Here is a 19,933-nt window from a genome sequence, read left to right on the forward strand (position 1 = left end):
TGCAACCCACATTTCAGGCAGCAAGAGTTCTGAGCACCCTGTGCCCTTAAACTGTTCTCTGTTTATCTGAGCCAGCTCGACAGAGATTGCACCATTATCTGGTACCTGTGGCAGTAACCAGTCAGTATTTTGGCAAGATCAACCCCAATTCTTAATAAACAATTGCATTTATCCCTCATTTCTGGTAATTCTGAGAAAACAGTGAAGATGTATTACTTGGTATCAAAGCTTCATACAAAATCAGAATGGGGTATCGTTCAGTCAAAATAATCTTCTATATCAATATCTGGATTTAGGAGATCTTCACCATAGGCTGAAAGATCCATTTGATTTAAAATTAAGTTTTCAAAAGTTTCTTCCAAGTCCGTTTCACCAATCAGCACAGCTCCCATCATTCGGCCGTTCTGCATCACCACTTTGACATACTCGTGCCCCTTGGTACATCTCAGCATCAGCTCGTGGTCTGAGCCCAAGCCCTGAGCGTTGTACTTCCCCAAAACCACCACCTGGCAGAAGGAAAAGAAAAAAGCTTTCAGAAGAACTTTGCAGTGGCTTTTAGCATTTCTGCTGCTAACAGTTCTTGGCCTCAAAAGTGATGCAGACTTCTTTGTCTTTAAGGTCCCTCCCCTCACTATTGGCTTGCAAACACAGTGGACTCAAAAATCTTTCCCTTTAAATACGCATTAGTACGAATGGAGAATATCTAAGCTAGAATTAATTACTACATAAAGAAACATGTTTTCTCAATATTAAAGCATCTGCTCAGCGTTAGCACGTGAATATAAGCAAGCAGTATGTGTTACTCATGGTTTACAACTATCAGACTCTACTGACCTTGTAATTGAAAAATTTTGTAATGTGCGCAAATAGTTCAAAGCTGAAATCCATATCAATAGATTCCCCTAAAGCATCTGCTGCCATGCACTTTGCTGCATACCATCCCATCTGCCGAGCTTGGGTCCACAGCCTCATCTGAAAGAGAAAATTGGGAAGATTTAAGTCACAAGACCGTCACTGTGCCATGACCACACTCACTACTCTCCTCAGAGCATACTTTGTGTTTTTAATACTCAGAAGGGCTGGCCAGCTGTTTCCAGCCACCTCCATAAAACTCAGTCACCACCCAGCCTTATCCACTTGCTTAACCTTTCACTCCTTGGTATGGGCACTTGTCTTGGGCTGCAATGCAAGATGTAACCAAAAATATGCATTCTATTGCCACCTGTTGAAACTGGTTGGGGAGGTGTTTTCTTTATCTCTTCACGAACCATCCTCCCTCCAGGGGATATCTGCTGTTTATGGGCCATTAAGGCTCACTGCATGGCTGATAAAATTACATCATTCCATTGGAAGATGCTCCACCCAGCCAGAGGAGCCAAGCATTCCTACCTGGATAAAACCTGATATTCACAACACCAGGACAGCCTGTTTTCCACTGGACTCCCAGAAGAAGACCGGACCCATCTCACCCCCACTGGACCGTCAGAGCAAAACTACACTCTTCTACAGGATCATCTCTGCTCCAACAGAACCACAGCTGTCACTCCAGGAGGACTTAATTGGACTGCTCCCAACACCCTGACCTACAGGATGTCAGGTTGTATTCCGACTCTGTCAGTATTTTCTTTTTTGTTTGTTTGCTTTTTTGTACTACTGCATTTTGATTTTTAATATTCCTACTAAAGAACTGTTATTCCTATTCCCATATCTTTGCCTGAAAGCCCCTTAATTTCAAAATTATAATAATGTGGAGGGAGGGGGTTTACATTCTCCATTCCAAAGGAGGCTCCGGCTTTTCCCTGGCAGACACCTGTCTTTCCAAACCAAGCCCTGGTGTGTAATTCCCTGTGGATCACACACATCTGGATGTACCTGGTGCCACACGGGGCTCGGCTCCCACGCCGCAGTGCAGATATCTCCAGCTGCATACACATCTGGCAGTGACGTGTGCATGTGCTTGTCTACCTTCACTCCTCCATCTTCACCCACAGCAAACTGAAGGGTTTGCACACAGCGGCAGTGAAACAAGTCATCAAGTCATTCAGCTTTCTCCACCTTAAGCCATCAGCTGCTTTTTTATTATTTACTATGAGACTATCCTGAGTGGCAGGGCCTCCATGGAAGGTACAAATCATTACTGTTATTATTATTTCTAGAGCACAGCACAGGTTTTTAAAGGACTATTACTGATACCTAGGCAGGGAAGTCACAGGGCTTGCTGAATACCAAATCACACTGTGTGTTACAGGGACACCCAATCTTAAGAGATCACTTTGTATTTTTGCCAAGGCAAGAAAATACCATAGCAAAAACTTAATTCCTGATCTAAGTTTATAGCATAGGCCTGGAAATATCTCATGGCTCAACATCAGATCTATGTTTTCAGCATTTTCTTCTTTAACTAGAGCACAGCCTTTTATTTCCTTATCAGATAGCACCACTTAACCCAAAATACCCCAATGTCCTGGTTTTGTCTGGGAAAACTTTTAGTAGTAGTTTGTGTGGGGCTATTTGTATGATTTGTGATGAAAACAGTGTTAATAACCCAGGGATGTTTTAGTTGTTGCTGAGCAGAAACTGAACACAGAAAAAAAATTATCTCAAGGTGTGGAAATTCACATGGCAGTTATGGACTCTGGAATCACCATCCCCATTTGGGTGCTGACTCAGGGTGACTTCCCTCAGTGAACATGAGCACCTTGACAGATCAGTGTCCCAGATGAAAAGTATTGGAAATTGTTGCTTCCTTTCCAGGAGCAAATGTCAAGATTAATAAGGTAAGAATATGGTACAGAACTAACAGTGAAATTTTCTACATTTTTGCCACATTAGCCAATTATACAGATGATTTTCTCTCTTTGCACAGGCTTAATACTGCAAATAAACTGTATATATACCCCTGGGGAGCAACATAATAAACCAAGACCACAAATCAAATACACTTATATCATGTTGGATATCTCAGTATCAACATAACCTGCCTTATTTTGAGATGGTGCACGATATTTAAATCTTTAGCAATCCATGTTTCATGTCAGAACAGAAGCATAAACCAGCTGAAAAAGTTTCTTTCACCTTACTTGAAAAGCTCCAAATGAAATCTGTATACTTACGTTATTGCCATCAAGAAATGGTTCAACATTTGGCACAACTCCCGTTGCACTGACAATGAAATTGCATCCATAAATTTTTCCATTAGTTAATTCCACATACACAGGCCACAGCACTGAAAAAGAGGAAAATTTTGTCCCGAGAATGTAACCAACAGAAGTTATTAATTACATCTTATGATAAGATATGAAAGAAAAAAACCAACAAAACCTTTGAGGTAACTGAATAGGTAAAGAAAGATTAAAATTAAAAATAAAAAGGAAAAAAATTATCAGAGATTACCTGGTAACTTTTCTTACCATCGCTCAGAACTAGAGAAAAAAATTATTTTGGATCTCAGCTCCAACTCCTACTAATTAATAACTTTCTTCAGAATTTTCCTAAATTAAAGCCCTCATTTGTAGGGGGATAAAACTGTGTCCTGTGGGATGTTCTCTCAAGTATGCGATTGCCAAATACTCTTTTATGTAGAAATTTAAAGATGCACAAAAGTGCCTCAAAAGCAAAAACAACAGCACAGATTTGACTTATGCTGAAAGTAACTTAGTAACTAAAATAGTATTTTAAATACTCATTTAAATTAGGTGGAAATTATAGGCATATTTGCTCAGTAAAAAAAGGAGTATTTTCCTCTGCTTTGAAGGTTTACTTCAGTTTTGATACAAAATATTGGTGGTTTCTTTTCTCCTGTTTTAACTTCACTATTAAAATATTATTTTAATGGATTTTGTTAAGGATGGAATATTCTGCATATGGGATTTTGGTTACTTTGTGGAAAAAAGCATCTGACCCATTAGATTTTGTAATTTACTTGTAGACCAAAAATCTGATTGTTGTAAACTGCTAGACTTCAATTTATAGAGGTAACAGATTTATTTTTCAAATCTCTATTTGCTTTAAAACAGCAAACAAGATTCAACATGCTCCAGCACAGATTCATCTTCAACATCTTATCAGCACAGGCACTCACCCTCATCTGCTTCTACATTTTTCTCTCCTTTAGGAAAAGTCAAGGAAGTTCGCTGCAGTTGGATAAATTCTTGCTCTAAGTATATTTTCTTTACTTCACACAGTATTTCAATATGTACTTTATGAGAAAACTAAAGAAAAATTTACAGAATTATAAACATAATGATTAGCAATCACAAGATTGATGATAGGAAGGATATCTTCACCTAAATTGACATTACTCAACTGGAAAACCCCCCACCATATATCCCAGCCCACTAACAGGATTCCCATACTTTCCTCTTTTTGGCACAGATCTAACATAGCCTGCTTTTTCACCAGGTATCTGATGTTCCTTGAGAGTTCATAACAATTAGATCTCTCTGGCATGCCAGAAAACATATTCAGGTTCCCCTAAGCTTGCTTACAAGAAGAGAGTTCAAACCTGGTCAGAACAGAATAAAGCAAACTCATCTTTCCTGTCTTTTAAGATTGCAAATCCTCTGTTTCTCTATCATGAATTAAATTTTGGTAACAATAAGTTTATGTTCTAATTACTGTAACAAGAAAAAATACTCTGTACCATCAACCTACATTTCAAGCATATTCTGAGCTCAAGTCAGAAGTTGGAAAGTTACCTGTTTCTCTAAACTGTTTTCTGAATTTGGGCCATGTTTTATTCTCCACTACACAAATACAGTTCCACAGCCTTCAACAGCCAAACCACCACTGATTAAGCTGCTAAATAACCTAAACATCCTTTAGATGGTCACCCTTGACAGGTCATTTTTTAAATGCAAAACAGAAACAAACACCTAACAGCTAAGCAATTCATAAAAGAAAAAAAAAAAGAAAAAAGAAAAAAAGAAAAAAGAAAAAGTGAGGATTTTTGCTTTATTGCCAACATAGAACTCTTCACAGTGCTCATGCCCACAACATTCAAATAAATATGACAGTAAGGTTATACCCATACCTCCTTAGTCCCTTTAAGGTATAAGCCCTCGTGCCAGTCAGGGCCTAAGGCACTGCCCAGCTTGTCAGATGCTCCTCTAGGTCGTCCTTTTTCCTCATTTCCTGAAGGAGTATATCAGATTTCGTGTGCATACTTCCTTGTCCTCAGAACTCAGAACAAGGATTCTCAATTAATAGAAAAATACCATCTGGCTGCCAAAGGGGAAGAGGAAAGTGTGATATCCTTATTCTTCCTGCCTGATGTTTAGAACCATGCTCTTCTTTTTGTTACGATTTTGTCATACATGTTTGTGTGTTGTTTGTTCATGCAGACCTAGTTAATTGTTGTTGTTTCTGAGGCTGCAGTTTCACTCCACCTGTAATAATGTTCCGTGCAGTTTCATCTGCTCCTCCACTATCTTACTATGTGACAGTTTTCCTATATAATGGTGAGACAGTTCACATCAAAACATTAGCAGAAAATGGAACAAGTTCTTCAGCAGAAAGAATACAGGGAATTAATATAACTTTGCTACAAAGGTAAGCACTTTTTTACAGTTTGCAAGAAACTATATTACATTCCGTCTACATAAATTCAGGATGGGTTTCTATGTTGCTTTTTTACTCTCAGTTTTTGAAGAAGGAAATGTCATTAATGATAACAGAAAGCTTTATTCCAAGCTGCTAAACTGACTGACTTTAAGACTATCTTTAATATGAAATGCTGCTGCAGTGTCAGGAAACTAAACCCCATACCTTCCAGTGTGTACTTGGTTCTTTTACACTCAATTGGAGTCTCTCTGCTTTCAGCAGTGAGCTTTGGAAGGAGAAATTCAGCTGCTCCTGCATCAAAGAAAGTATTCCCAATGGCTTTGTCTTTGATAGCCCAGATTACTTCACAGCCTTCAATTTCATACCTGTGGACATTTAAACAAGGGATAAAGTGACAGACTGCCTGAAAACGATCTGACTGTTAGCAACACAAGCAGAAGTGTGTCAAGTTTCCTTCCAGAAGTCAGAACTTGGGGATCCAAGATTTTCCAACCTATAGAATCCACTTCTAAATATTTACATAGGAACTCATTAAAAAAAAGTCTCTTCAAGTTGACAAGTCATACTTTCTCACCAACACAACCTGAACTGAACTGGGATAGGGGGTTAGGGGGCAGATCAAACTTACAATACTAATGATTAGTATTTCCTGCTCCCCATAATGAAAAAGAAGTGCATTTCTGCCAGACTCTCACTGTTAACAGCAAGCATTTGGATCTTGTTTGCACTATGTGGAACATGAACTGTATATTCTTAATATCTATGTGTCAAAGCTTCTTCTGGAGCTTTTCTAATAATGTGTCAGTAAAAACCACTATGTTGCAAAAAAACCCCTCTAATCAGTTTTGCTACTACAGGCTCTTAGAGATACAATTTTATGAGTCAACCTTGTCCCAAACTCATGTACACTAGATTTAGCATTGCATTGTTAAAGATTTTATTTGATTGTGTATTTCTGTTCACTTACACTAATTCAAGGGCAATCCCACCATTTCCTACCACCACTATTCTCTCAGCTTGAGCCAAATTCTTCTGAAAAGCCTGCATTTAGAAAGGAAAAATGTCAATTAGAACTTAAAGCATGTTCCCTCACACTGATCAACTATATACTTCTCAGTATTTTCTTGCTCTTAGTCTTGATTTCCTCAGACTACTGATACACATTTAGCTAGGCTGAGACCTGTAACAGAAGCTGTTGTAAAAAAAACCAATTTCAGTTTTGTTTCAGATTATTTGAAAATGTAACTCCTTTTTTATCCTCAAGGCCCAGCTTCACTTGATGAACGGCAGTTCCATGTTATGGAGAAGCAGTGCTCACCCTGCTTCCTCCAATTCTGAAGACCTGTAGCAACAAAACTTCACCTTTGCCTTCCAAGCTTAATTTTTAGTCCATTAAGTCATTTCTCAGGTGAAAACTTTCCCACATCTTTGACTATATCTAACTCTTTTCTGTACAAAGAGAAGAAGCTACAGTAGAACTAAAAGATAATAAAAAGTAAATCCTTCAGTAGCTTTCCACTGTAAAAAACAGCCCTTTGTACCAGGTACCACACACACACCTTCCCAGGGAAATTTCTACTGGTGCCTACTTCCTGTTTATATTTTTCAGTTGGATTCTGGAGGGTGAAAAAATATTGTTTATTCCATATTATCATGTTAGAAATAATGTGCATGAGCTATCTATAAATTTAACAAATATATTGGCTAATTAATTCAGTGGCATTAGAAGGCAGTTTTTTCCTGCTAGTGGAAATGTTCCTATTTAAGAGTATATAATAACAAACATTATTTTCTGTTTCTCCATTTCACTCCACGATAATTCTGGTATTTTGCACCAGATGCAGGAATCTATTACACATTTTTAAGTCCAAAACACATTTACCTGTGCACTGTCAGTATCCCGGATTCCTAATACATACGGGTTCCCTTCAACAATTAATTTTGGTTTGGCTCCAGCACACAGGCAAAGCTTTTCATATATGTATTCTTTCCCATCTTCAGTGTAAATTTTCTGTTAATAATGAAAAGAAAAAACAATTCATCTAGGAGAATTCATCTAAATCAAGACATCTAAGAGAACATCAGCTTTCTCTTTCCTTAATCTCACAGTAATTTGCAGACATTAAAAGCTGTAAGGGGCTTCCTGAGGAGCAAGCCTTCATATTCTCACTGACTGTGTGTCATTTATTCCCATCACACCCACCACAAACATGTGACCAATAAAATGGGAAATCGCACAGTGCACTTGAAGCAAGATCAAGTTTACCACTTGGTGGCACTTTGTACTCACTGGCTGTGCCAAAAGAATTCTGTGTTTTCTACCTGACAAATGTCCCTCAGGCCCCAGGAACAGAACTATGCACTACTATACATTAGCAGTTGAGAATCTCATTCAAAACATTTCAACAGCAGTTGCTCTGAGTGAACCAGGCACAGGATAGGACAAAGTTTAGAAAGACTGCAAATCTGTTCTTTGCTAAAGAAAAAGTGGAGGCACTAAACAAGCTACATCATTCTGAGAAAGGAGACCTTAAATGTTAACATTTTATGATTTTATTTGTTGTTCTGCAAACTAGAAGCTGCATAGTTTAAAGTGGTTTTGGGCAAAAGATCCCCCAAATCCACATACATTAATTATTTGTGTCCACCAAGAAATTACATCTCCAAAACTTACAAGTGAGCAAAACCAGTTTTGGATGCAAATGTGAGTTTTTCATACATGCTGAAGTGAAAAATAACATGTTGACACAGAGCTAACAAGGGTGTGTACATGCTGTCCATTGCTCATATTTGCAATGTATTTCCTGCTAAACAGAAGGAAGAAAATGTGGAAATGTTGGTTCTTTCAAGTTTTATTTTGTCCTCTGTATATATTTCTACTTGAAAAAGAGTATTAAATAGTAGAGTGAAATTACAATTAGGAAGTATTTTCTTGTAATTTTGGTAACTTATCAATTTAATAGCCAAAATATTCTTGAACAAAATTTCTCACCCAAAACACTAAGCTACTTCTTAAATTATTTTTTTATATACATAATTTTAAAAACCAAATAAAAAAGAAAATCTAAGCTTACATGTTCATCACTTTTCAACTGTTTTACTCCAGACTGTATAACTCTAATATTGGGATATCGTTTTTCTAATAGGGAACTTGGTTGCTCTTCGACATCAAATTCCTCAAGTGTTTTGGACACCTGTGGGAGAACAAGAGATATTTAAAAATATGGATCATTTATCCATCTCTTTTTCTAAAGCTTTTGACAGAAGGTGATGAGTCCATTTCCAGCAAAAATGTCACAACATAAAGCCCATATTGTCTGAAAATGTGTTATGTAACTGCTAAACGTTCCTTTATCAATACAGAATCTTTTCATGCCTGTTCCTGGTTAAAGAGTCAAAGTACTATATTTTAATCATAAAGACAGAGATTAAGCAAAAATGGAGAACCCTGATAGTTGCTCTAACTGCTACAATGTTTCATGCCATAAAGAAGTCTGCTATCAGAGTTGTTAGCACTGCTTTTTAATTTATGTGACATAGTGTTAAAGTCCTGTTCTTCTCTTTTTTGTAACTTTGATAAAATAACTCATCCAGAGCCACTATCTGGTATTTCAGAGGCCTCGGGGGAAATGGACAACATCAAACAGAAAACAAACACTAACAAAATAAAAACCTCAAAGAGGCAAACTAGAACTTGAAAAACATTGAAGTAAGTGATGACAATTTTGTGTTTTTTCCAAAAGAGAGTGGCTGCATGGAAATCTGTAGGCCTGCTACTTTATTGAATATTAGGAGTTTGGAACACAGCTAGGAACCAGAAGCCACACCATGCTTGCAATTCAGAAGGGAATTAAGATGCTTATGTCCAAAACTTAGATGCTGCAGCCTCCAAATAATGCTTAGTTATTTCCTTATTCTTCAGACACGTAAATTTCCACTGATGTCAATTACAGACTTTACATCTCTACAGTGTGCAAGTGTCTTTACTGGACACTCATGGCACTGCTGTCAGCACTTTGAGAAAGCATTCTTTAGTTGGGTGTTACTCCAGCAATCTCACAGAGGGCTCTCAGATTCAGCTTAAAGATCCTACTAGCCACAAATCTGAATTCATGCATGGATTTGATTTTCTTTTTCAAATCAGCAGGAAAGATGTCACTGAATCAGCAGCTGCTGGAGTAGATAAAGCTCAAAGCAATTTCCCAGAAGGGTATCCCTTCTTTTGCTACTTGTCAGAAGGCTGTTTCTGCCCCAAATTCAAACATGAGCCAAGACTGTGATACCATTTCAGTGCTTAAAAGAGGTCACTCACTAATAAAGCAGTGAATTAAAGCTTCAATAACTCTGAACATGCTTCAACCATGTAAGTATCTGGTTCAACCTTTGCTTGCATGGTGGGAATATATTCACCAATTACTAATCATTATAAAATAGCTCGGCAGTCTTACTAACACCACTATAAAATAGCTCATCAATCCTTCTAACACCACTGCAATCACACTAATAGGAAAACAAGCTCAGTGTCATGAGCATTTTCACCATTGGGTTCTAAATTATCTGCACATATAAACTTTGAACACATCTTACTGTAGGAAAAATTAAGTCTCTCTTACCTGCTTGAAATTAGTTACAGCTTTTATAACTGGGGAAGCTGTCATTAAAAAAATGTCTTCTGATGGGAATTCTGCAGCCAGCTTGTAAAGAAACAGAAACCATGGTGAGAATCATCATCAGACTTTAACACAGTAAAACTACTGGTGAAAAGCAGTATGTCTTAATACATCACTTTGATTTTGTAGAATCTTATTGAATAAACACTACTTCAGGATTAAAGAAGGATAAGGACTCAAGAAAATTTGAAGGTACAACATTTATTTCAATCACACATACATATACCTTATATACCTTCAAGAACTGCAGGCACAGTGTAAAGGACTATGGTCACAATAATCCAAAGGCCATCTGATGGATCAGACTATGATCATGTGATTTCTGGAGACACCCAGTTGGTGGATACGCTTTTTTTTTTTTTTTTACTGCACAGCAGTGACTAATTACTTACAGGTTTCGTTTTCACAGAGGAAATGCTGATTTCTCCTGGATATTTTATACCCCGTTTAGTAAACTGACCATCTTCAGGGTGCTATTAAGCAATGCAAGACTTATAAAGCCCCAAGCCAAAGGGAAGAACTCCCATTTTAAATGTGCATTGCTCAGCAAAGTGACAGGTAGACCAAGACAAGTGATGCTGTTGGGCAGAAGGGATGCCGACGAGAGGGACTCTGACATCACCACAGAGCACATGGCATCCAAAACACAGCCTGTATGCCGCTCTGCACTCTAACAGATAAAATATTCTTCATCAAAATAACACCCACATAATTTCATTCCACAGGTACAAAATTATCTCCAGTTACCTTTACTTTAAAACCAACAAAAACCTTGAGACCAAGAAACAGATTCATTTATTTTTAGAGCTTGGGCTCACAGAGCTGGATGAGGCATACAGCTCTAAAACATGGAGCCTATAAAAACTGAGCAGTATGAATAATAAGGAGGACATCACAGCAGCCTTCGGCTCGGCTGCAGCACTGTCCTTTATGGAATAATTCCTGCAGGGATCCTGAAGTCCCTGACCTCTGGACCAGGGCACAGAGTGCCAGCTTTCTCCAGTTATGAAGTTGTAACTCTCTCTTTACGAAGCGAATCATAGACTGCTTCAGAATAATCTTACCAAGTTTGAACCTCTTGAGACGTATTCTACACAGATAACTACCGTAATATTATAACAACACTGCCCTAAGGGCTGCGTTTGGTTTGCGTTTTCTCAAGCGAGACAAATTATTCTTAAGAAATGGGGATCAGGGGGTGTAGGACAGAGTACGGAACTCCTGCACACATGCGAATATTTACGCAGTTGCGCTGCAGATCTGCTTCTATGGCCGTGGAGAAGGGGACCCTGAAGGGGTTTACGCCTCTAAGCAAGCGCGGGCACCGCGGCGGTGGCGTCACAGGGCGGCCGAGGGCCCCGGCACGCCGAGGCTTCGCCGCGGGGTCGCGGAGCTCCGGGATCGGTGGGGACAATTCCCGGCTGGCGCCGAGCGCGGGCAGGGCGGGGGGAAGCGGGAGGGCGCGGCCCCCGTTACCTGCTCGGCGCAGGTGACCCCCGCGATGCCGCCGCCCACCACGGCGAACCGGGCCCGCGCCGCGCCGCCGGGCCCCGCCATGGCCCCGGCACGGCCGCCGTAGGCACCGCCGGCTCCCGACCGCCGCCCCGGCCCCGCCTACGGCGAGCGGCAGCGCCGAAACTTCCTCACCTCCGCACGTAGGCACCGGAATGGCTTTTCCCCGCCGATTTGGTGTTTATACAGCGTGTGTGCAGTATCTGCCGTACATCTCTGTGCAAAAGACGGGGTCAAACCCCATCCTGTGCACCCATTCCGGGATCGAGCCGCAATCCAGTCCGAGCTTCTCCCATTCCGTATTCCTCTGAAATCCAGTCCGGGTTTTCCCGCATGCTGTATTCCGGCTAAATCCGGTGCGGGTTTTTTTTTTTCCCCCCATTCCGTATTCTGGGTAAAGTCAGTCCGGGTTTTCCCCGATGCCATACCCGGGGCCCGATCCGGGGAAACTTTATACCAGTAACCACTGTTTTAATTTTCCTTCATATTTTTTTTTCCATATTAGCCAGCTTCACGTGTCATATCAAAGCAGCGAGGTTTGCTCAATTTATTGAGTGAGACTCAGAGTGGGGTTTAGTGAAATTCTTGCCTAAATCAAGGTCTAGGGCAGGCCCAGGTGTGGTCAGTGAGGATGAGGAGGGGCCGGGCATATAAATATATATTCTATATGTATGTCCACAGAAGTGTTGGTATAAAACATGCTGTAAATAATAGTTAGTGGAAAATTAATAGTTGATATTTACATGCTGTAATAAATGTACTGTATAAAATTCGTGTATTAAATTTGTGTGTGTAAAATTATACATTGGAATTTAAAACAAAACGAAACAAAACAAAAACGGATTTTTGGAGACAGTCTGAGGGTGTCCAAGAATTCCAAAGGTTTTTTTAGTTTGGAGGTGCCACCACGACATTTGCAACATAACAGGAGAGATAACATGGAAACGGCTCATCAATCACGGGCGGGCCACATCTTCGCAGCCACTCAAGGATCTGATATCGATCTCGATGGAAACTAGCAGATGGTCTCATCAAGCCTCCCAAGAGAAAATTCAGAGACTTTTTTTTGTACCTTCAATTCTACAGGAAATCTTTTCAAAAACATTCCTCGGGGGATGAAGGACATTTCGGCCGTTGTACTATTTGCATGATGTCATGTTTTGGGCGAATTCGTGTTCTTTGCAGCAGTCGTGGTTTTGCCTCAGGGCAGAAAAATGGTATAAAGTTCCTACCCCGAGACCCTGAATGTGTGGCCATACCTGAGAGCACCATTGTTGCTGCTGGGTGGTCCACCCGACATTCGATCGATGTTGTCGTGACTTATCGTGGCGTTTTCGAAACTGATTTTTGAAAATTGCTAAATAAATCTTTGGATTTTGAATTGGCTCATTATCATTTGTAACACATGCTGATAGAAAGGAATTAAATAAAATAAAAAGTGGACATGGGACCCCCCACTTAGCAAAACTGCTGAAGGGGCTTTGGATGGCTGGGGAGGGGGTGGTTGAGAGGGCAGAGGGTGTCACAAGGGTGGGGTGCTGATGAATGTGTTGTACAGGAACAACAGTGATTTATTTGGGAAAGGAATACCATTGCAGCCCAAGACACTTGTCTTGACACTGAACAAAAATATTTGTCATTTTGAAACACCTTCTGATTAAACCGTTGAAGTTGTATTAGTGTATGTTGGGAAAGGATGCATTTGTATACAAACCCTTTGTGATTTTGTATTTACAGACACCACCACTGGGGAGACATCCAGTTGCTCAAATCCTGTGTTTGTAATTTTACTAAAATTACATGATAAGAGTTCCATTATTGCTCATGTCACAACCTACCATTTGTTACAATCTAACTTGGACATTTTGTCAAGATTTACTGCCCACTCCCATTGGAATGAGTCTTACCCTCGTGAAAGAATTGTTGCTGCCTGGTGACCTGAGCCAGCTGCTGCAATGAGTCTGGAGAAGCAGATGAAACCCTCCTCTGATTACCAGCCACCGTGATGTGAATGCTGAGGAATCTGGTGCAGGTATCCTGGTTTGCCAGCTGCAGGTTGAGCTCTGGGTGGGAGCAAGAGACAAGAAGCTGTGAACTATCAACATTTTGTTCAACAAAGGGCACGAAAATGTGTGGTGCCAGCCAGGTGGATGGACACTGGGAGACACAGTAGGAGCAGAAGAGTCAGGAGGAAGACTTGTATGTTGCTTGGACTGTGAGAGGATAGAAGTCCAGGAGTCCTTTGTTGTCTCTCCTCAGAGGCACCAGCTTGAGCAGTTTCTGCGTTACCGTGCTGTGAAGAAATAGCTTTATGGAACGAGAGACAACTGAGACTCTGCTAAGGGAAATCTCTGCTTGAACTGTCACCAAATCCAAGGGAATCTAGTTGAATTAGACTCCTTAACACAAATTTAGTGTTAAGAAGGACATCATTTATTCAGGCACCTGGTTACATGGCTGATAACTACTAACTTTGTGTGCACACATGATTTTACAAGTGTGCTGCTTATATACAGTCACTACATACAGATTACAATTTGGCCATTACCACAAAACCCTCCCCAAGCTCCCAAACTCAGTCCTTGTTTTGGCTGACTTTTTCTAGTTGCTTCAAAAAGTACCCCACAGGCCTCTTGAAGTCTCCTACCTTCTGAGCCAGAACTCCAAGGCTGAGGTGCTGTCATTTATGCACAAAAAGTTCAAAGGGTTTTGTTAAGGCTGGTAGTCCTAGGACAGGTGCAGACATCAGGGCCATCTTTAGGGTAACAGAATGCATGTTCACCTTCAGGAGTCCAAATCAAAGGTCCTTCCCAGGCCTCCTTTGAAAGCTCATGGTTTGACCAAAAGTCTGTGATTCGGGACCCACGATCTGCATCATCCAGCCATAGCTAGGAACACCGTTAAATCTTGGGCAGTCGCAGGTTGGAGTACGTGGCAGCTAGCTTCTTTTCCGTCTATTCCCAGCCTCCACTGTCCTGATACTGTTTCAAATCCTAGGTAGGTAACTTGCTGCCTCATGATTTAGGCTTTTTCCTGAGATACTTTGTTACCTCTTTGGCCCAGGAAATTTGGAGCACTAACTATCAATTCCATACACCTTTCGTTAGTTTCAGAGGTGTCATCAACATACTGTAGGAGCAACCCTTCTGGGTTCTCTTCTTTGACCTCTAATTCTTTTTGAACCAATTTTGGTTCCAAGAAATCATTGCACTGTTTGTAAAATCCATGCAGTAACACAGTCCAGGTAAGCTGAGTCTTCTGACCAGTTTGGGGGTTTTCCCATTCAAAGGTAAAAATGCCCTGACTTTGCTTATCAAGAGGTATGCAAAGGAAGGCATCTTTCAAATCTGTCACTTTAAACCACTAGTGATATTCCACAAAGGCTGTTAACAGGGTATAAGGATTGGCTACAACAGCGTGGATGTCCTGGACTATTTGATTGATTGTACCAGCTTGTACTTGTCTTTCCCAGGCTTTTTAACAGGCAAAATGGGAGTGTTATATTCTGATTCAGATTCTATCAATAATCCAAATTCCCTGAAATTTTCTATTAGACTCTCAATTTTCCTTCTAGCTTTTAATTTTAAAGGATGTGATTTCTGACTTACCGGTCTTGATCCAGTTTTTAGGGTAACTTTTACAGGCTGAGCTTGTTGGGAATAGCCAGTTCCACCTGCTCAAACCAGGGATGTGACTGCACTTGCTACTGCTTCTGGGTATTCCTGCAGAGTTGTCTGCTTCTGGTGTTCCCTGCGACATAAAAGTCCTTGCCTGGATGGCTTTAGTCTCAGGTACCAATAATTGTATTTCTCCATCTTTAAACGCAGTCTGATCCTCCAATTTACTTAACTGGTCTCTTCCTAGAAGAGGAACCAGACACTCAGGCATAAATAAAAATCGGTGTGTTATCCACTGTTTCCTGAATTTAAAGGTAATGGGGCTAAAGAATGTTGATTTTTCCACTTTTCCTGTTGCACCAACAACATTTACACTTTCTCAGCTTTATTTTCCCTGGCTTGTATTTAATACCAAGTAAGTAGGCTGAGTACCTATTAAAAAGTCAATTTTCCTCTTCCCTGGCTCTAAAGTAACCAGGGATTCAGCTGGGGATTCTACCCCTGGTCCCCTTCATTCCTGATGTAGGGTAGGTCTGTTACCTCCACCTCTATCTGCCTCTGGGGACATTCCCATTTCCAGTGCCCGAACTATCTACAATATGCATACTGATTCAGCTTCAGTCCCTATAGGTCTGAGGGGCTTGAACCCCTTTACTGACAAACAGAGTGCCCACATGACACAGAAGAAAGGGGTGAGTGAATAAATGCTAGATATTGAACTATCAGACCTTAGTCAATGCCCACCCACCCCCCCACCCCCCCCCCAACAATGGAAAAAAACATCCAAAATTCCAGGGAAAGAAGAAAACCCCACAATGGCTGGCAATGTGGTAGGAAAAGGGTTTTAGAGTTTTTTTGTGTTTCAAGGGGAAAAAAAAAAGACCCTAAAAAACCAAAGGGTTTATGCAGCAGTTTTAACAAAAGCAGAGGGGAACCTGGTGAATCTCTGATGTTGCTCTCCTATTCACAGCAGGTGAAGCAGGTGGATTTGTTGTTCTTTCTCTTGCTGGTTCACCCATTCTGAGGGCAGGGGTTGAGATGGAGTGGCATTCCTGTTGATTGTTCTCTCTGATGTCAGACCAAAACCAAATTATACAGTTCACTTTGAAGAAAGCCGCCAAATGATCACTGCCACAGCCTCTCCAAGGCCAGGGAAAGGGAAAGACCTCACCAGATAAGACTGTTCTCTTGAGTATCTTAGGTTACAATGTAAGATGTGATCAAAAATGTGTATTCTATCACCATCTTCATAAGCTGTTAAAACCAGATGGAGCAGCATTCTTTATCTCTTCCATGACTCATCCCTGGTAACTCCCTCCGGGGACTATCTTCTGTTAATGGGCCATTAAGCCTCACTTCATGACTCATAAAATTACATCATTCCATTGTGAAATGCTCTGTCTGGGGAGAGGAACCAAACAATCCTACCTGGAGATAATCTGAGTTTTGGAACATCAAGGGCAGCTTTACCTACTGGGCTCACAAGGGTCAAGAGCTATGTGACCACCACTGGACCTTCAGAGGAAGACCAGAGCCTTCTACAGGATCACTGCTTCAACCAGAACCACATCTGTCACTCCAACAGGATTGCAGTCACCATTTAATCAGACTGCTACCACCACCCTGACTGGTGAGGTTGTATCCTAACTGTCAGTTTAAACCAGTGTTTTCTGCCTTTATTTTAATCAGCAGCACATGATGGCAGAGGAGAGCAATGTCTGCAACTTTGTGTTCAAGAAGTGGGTCCAAGCTGCGGGCAGCGGCCGGCAAAAACAGCCTGGCAGTGACCAGGAGTGGGAGAGCAGCAAGGAGGAGGGCAGCACTGTGGTGTGGAAGAAGCCACGGCAGGACACCCCCAGCCCCATGATCCAGAGGACCAGGTGCTGCACGAGGGAGAGGCTGGAGTGTGTGCCAAGCAGCAGTGAGGCTGAAGATCCTGCCAAGGACATCAGAGTCACCTACAAATCAACCAGGTCAGCAAAACCTCTTGGCCCAGCAGACATGGGAGCAACAACAGTGTATGAATTGGACACAGAGAAGGAGAAGGATGCCCAGGCAATCTTTGAGCGCAGCCAGAAAATCCAGGAGGAGCTGAGAGGAAAGAAAGATGATAAAATTTGCTGTGAGATTAACAGCTACCAGAAGCATATGAAGCCCAAGGACATATCAATGGGAAATGCCTCTTCAGGAATGTTCAGGAAAGGCCTCATCCGTGCTCCGGAGCACCTGCGGGCCACAGTGCACTGGGACTACCAGCCTGACATCTGCAAGGACTACAAAGAGACAGGGTTTTGTGGCTTTGGGGACAGCTGCAAATTCCTGCATGACTGTTCCGACTACAAGCACGGCTGGCAGATCGAATGGGAGCTGGATGAAGGCTGCTATGGCACCAGCAACAGTGAAAGCTACAAGGTGAGCAGTGATGAGGAGGACATGCCTTTCAAATGCTTCATCTGCAGAGGTTCCTTCAAGAACCCTGTGGTCACCAAGTGTTGCCACTACTTCTGTGAGAGCTGTGCCCTCCAGCAGTATTGCAGGTCCCAGCGCTGCTACATCTGTGACAAGCAAACCAGAGGGGTCTTCAACCCTGCAAAAGAGCTTATGGCAAAACTGGGAAAACACAAAGGGGAGGAAGAAGAGAAGCTACAGTCAGACCGTGAAGAGGAGACACAGTAGCAGAACACATTTTGTACATAACTGAATAAAGCTTTTGTAGGAGGAAAAGAGTGGGGAAAAAAAAAAAGGGGGGGGGAGGGGGGTGGGTTTAAATCCTCCACAAAAGTCTTGGGTGTTCTCATATTTTCAATTGCATTCAACATGACCTAGCAAGCCCAGTTTGTCAGATGCAGAATGTTGTCAACAATTGTAAGACAATCTACCCATCACCCTACTTGAACGCCAAGACTCAAGCATTTGAGAAACATCAATAGCAGAAGGATGTGTGTTTTTAATTGAGATGGTTTTAAGTTGAACAGTTTCTTGTTTGTAGTGTTGAGTTGTAATTTGTAGATACATTTGGCATATGAGGACATAAGGATTTTATTTATTTAAGGACATGGGTCACAAACCCAAACTAAGACAAATAGTTTCTTCTGTTAGTTGTTGTTTCTGACTGTTCTTAAGTTGAATTTTTTCTTTTTTGTAGTGTTAAGTTGTAATTTGTAACTTCTAAGTAATGAGCCAGCAGCATACTAGCCTGAAAGATTGTATCATTGGTGATCTCATTTGACGGCTCCTGGGTGTGAATGTTACAACTCCGATGATACAAGGGATACATCACTGGCTGGGGGAGCTAGGCTTGTGGAGTTGGGCAGAAGGCCTTTTTCAAACTGGGCTTATTATCTGTGTCACCATGCTGTCTTTGTTATCCTTTCTGTAAAGGGCCCTGCAGAGGATGGCAAAGAACACTTTGCCCTTTTTAAACAGAGAACTGTCACAGCCACAGCTGGCCTGTGGGCTGTAAAGATAAATTTGCCATAGCACTCCTTAACTTGACCAGCCTAGCTGTTAGGGAGCAGAGGTAAATGAGCCCCTGGGTTAAGATAATGATAGGTTGGATTTGAACTCAAACAGGGACCCCAACTTATCTCATTCAAGCCTAAATGCAGACAGGTAATTGAGTTGGGTGATCAGTTGACCAATCAGATGTGTAAGCACGGGAATTTTGAAACCCCTATAAAAGAGAGCAACCCTCAATAAATCTTGGCTGTTTGTTGCATGATCTCGGTGTGTCCACTTGTGTGCCTGTCTCCAAAACTACGACTGATATTCAACATTTCCTATTAAATTGTAGTTCTCACTTAGAGTCTCCCACTGGTTTGCTTTCAGACTAACACAATACCATCATCCAGAGTCCACAGTCACTGGGGAGCCCTGTTTCACAGTGAGGACCTGGAGAACCCTTCCTGGCACTTGGGAAAATCCTACACGGAGCGTCCACCCATCGATTAGGTCTCCAGTTCACCCAGAAAAGGGGCCCTTCATGGATAGGCCCAAACTGACAAGTCCAAGTGACTTGTTTACCTTTTTTGTGCAGAAAACATCTGGTTCTGATGGCACATTTCCTGACCAGCTGCAGCCAAGGCTTGGCCAGAGCCCAGGCCATAGGTAATGAGGGTTCGCTTAAAATATTCTACTAACAAGCCTCTATGGATATCTGTTGGGAGGATTTCTTGATATAACTCACACAAGATTGTACAAACATCTCTACAACATTTTGCATTAAGAACAACTACTATAAATGTTTTAATAATGTATTTTTAACTAAACCTTGGTGGTATTAATAGCATCATGCTCTAGATTCATCTTGTAAGTCAGGTCAGGCTTAGGCCTGCTGTTCAAACCATCATAGCACATCATAGTCGCAGTCCAATTAGGCAGTGGTAACAGTGCTGTTGAAGTGGTGCTTGAAAGCAGTGGTCCCGTGGAAAGTTCTGGCCCTTCTCTGGATGTGTCCAGTGGTGGTGGTTTCACTCCCCAGACTTTGAGATTATATGCTCTAAAATTCAGGCAGCAATGTTCAGTGACTCCCCCAGGCTGGGGAGTTTCACAATGGAGTGAAATAATTCTATG

General features: G+C 41.4%; 2 protein-coding genes across 6 annotated transcripts; one reads left to right on the forward strand and one right to left on the reverse strand.

Moving 5' to 3' along the window:
- Positions 1 to 188: 188 nt before the first annotated feature.
- On the reverse strand, positions 189 to 11,987 carry PYROXD1 (pyridine nucleotide-disulphide oxidoreductase domain 1). Of its 5 annotated transcripts, none has more exons than XM_066184409.1 (12): positions 11,880 to 11,987; positions 10,176 to 10,256; positions 8,637 to 8,756; positions 7,445 to 7,573; positions 6,530 to 6,603; positions 5,767 to 5,927; positions 5,033 to 5,133; positions 4,082 to 4,211; positions 3,114 to 3,226; positions 1,873 to 1,995; positions 835 to 972; positions 189 to 506 (listed from the first exon to the last, which is right to left on the reverse strand). In XM_066184409.1, exons 2-12 carry the CDS (start codon positions 10,218 to 10,220, stop codon positions 258 to 260), a joined length of 1,383 nt encoding a protein of 460 aa, XP_066040506.1. In that variant the 5' UTR covers positions 10,221 to 10,256; positions 11,880 to 11,987; the 3' UTR covers positions 189 to 257. The 5 variants fall into 5 exon arrangements, with proteins under 5 accessions (XP_066040506.1, XP_066040505.1, XP_066040509.1 ...); XM_066184408.1 differs by lacking the exon at positions 11,880 to 11,987 and adding an exon at positions 11,709 to 11,825; XM_066184412.1 differs by lacking the exon at positions 11,880 to 11,987 and adding an exon at positions 11,709 to 11,780 and having other exon boundaries at positions 10,176 to 10,246.
- A 5,069-nt stretch (positions 11,988 to 17,056) lies between these two features.
- On the forward strand, positions 17,057 to 18,037 carry LOC136290304 (E3 ubiquitin-protein ligase RNF113A-like). The gene has a single exon (XM_066184668.1). It carries the CDS (start codon positions 17,057 to 17,059, stop codon positions 18,035 to 18,037), a length of 981 nt encoding a protein of 326 aa, XP_066040765.1.
- The last annotated feature ends 1,896 nt before the right edge of the window (positions 18,038 to 19,933 follow it).

This window comes from Chamaea fasciata, unplaced genomic scaffold (genome assembly GCF_029207755.1).
Source record: "Chamaea fasciata isolate MVZ Bird 193981 ecotype frontalis unplaced genomic scaffold, bChaFas1.0.hap1 SCAF_5, whole genome shotgun sequence".
Taxonomy (NCBI): domain Eukaryota; kingdom Metazoa; phylum Chordata; class Aves; order Passeriformes; family Sylviidae; genus Chamaea; species Chamaea fasciata.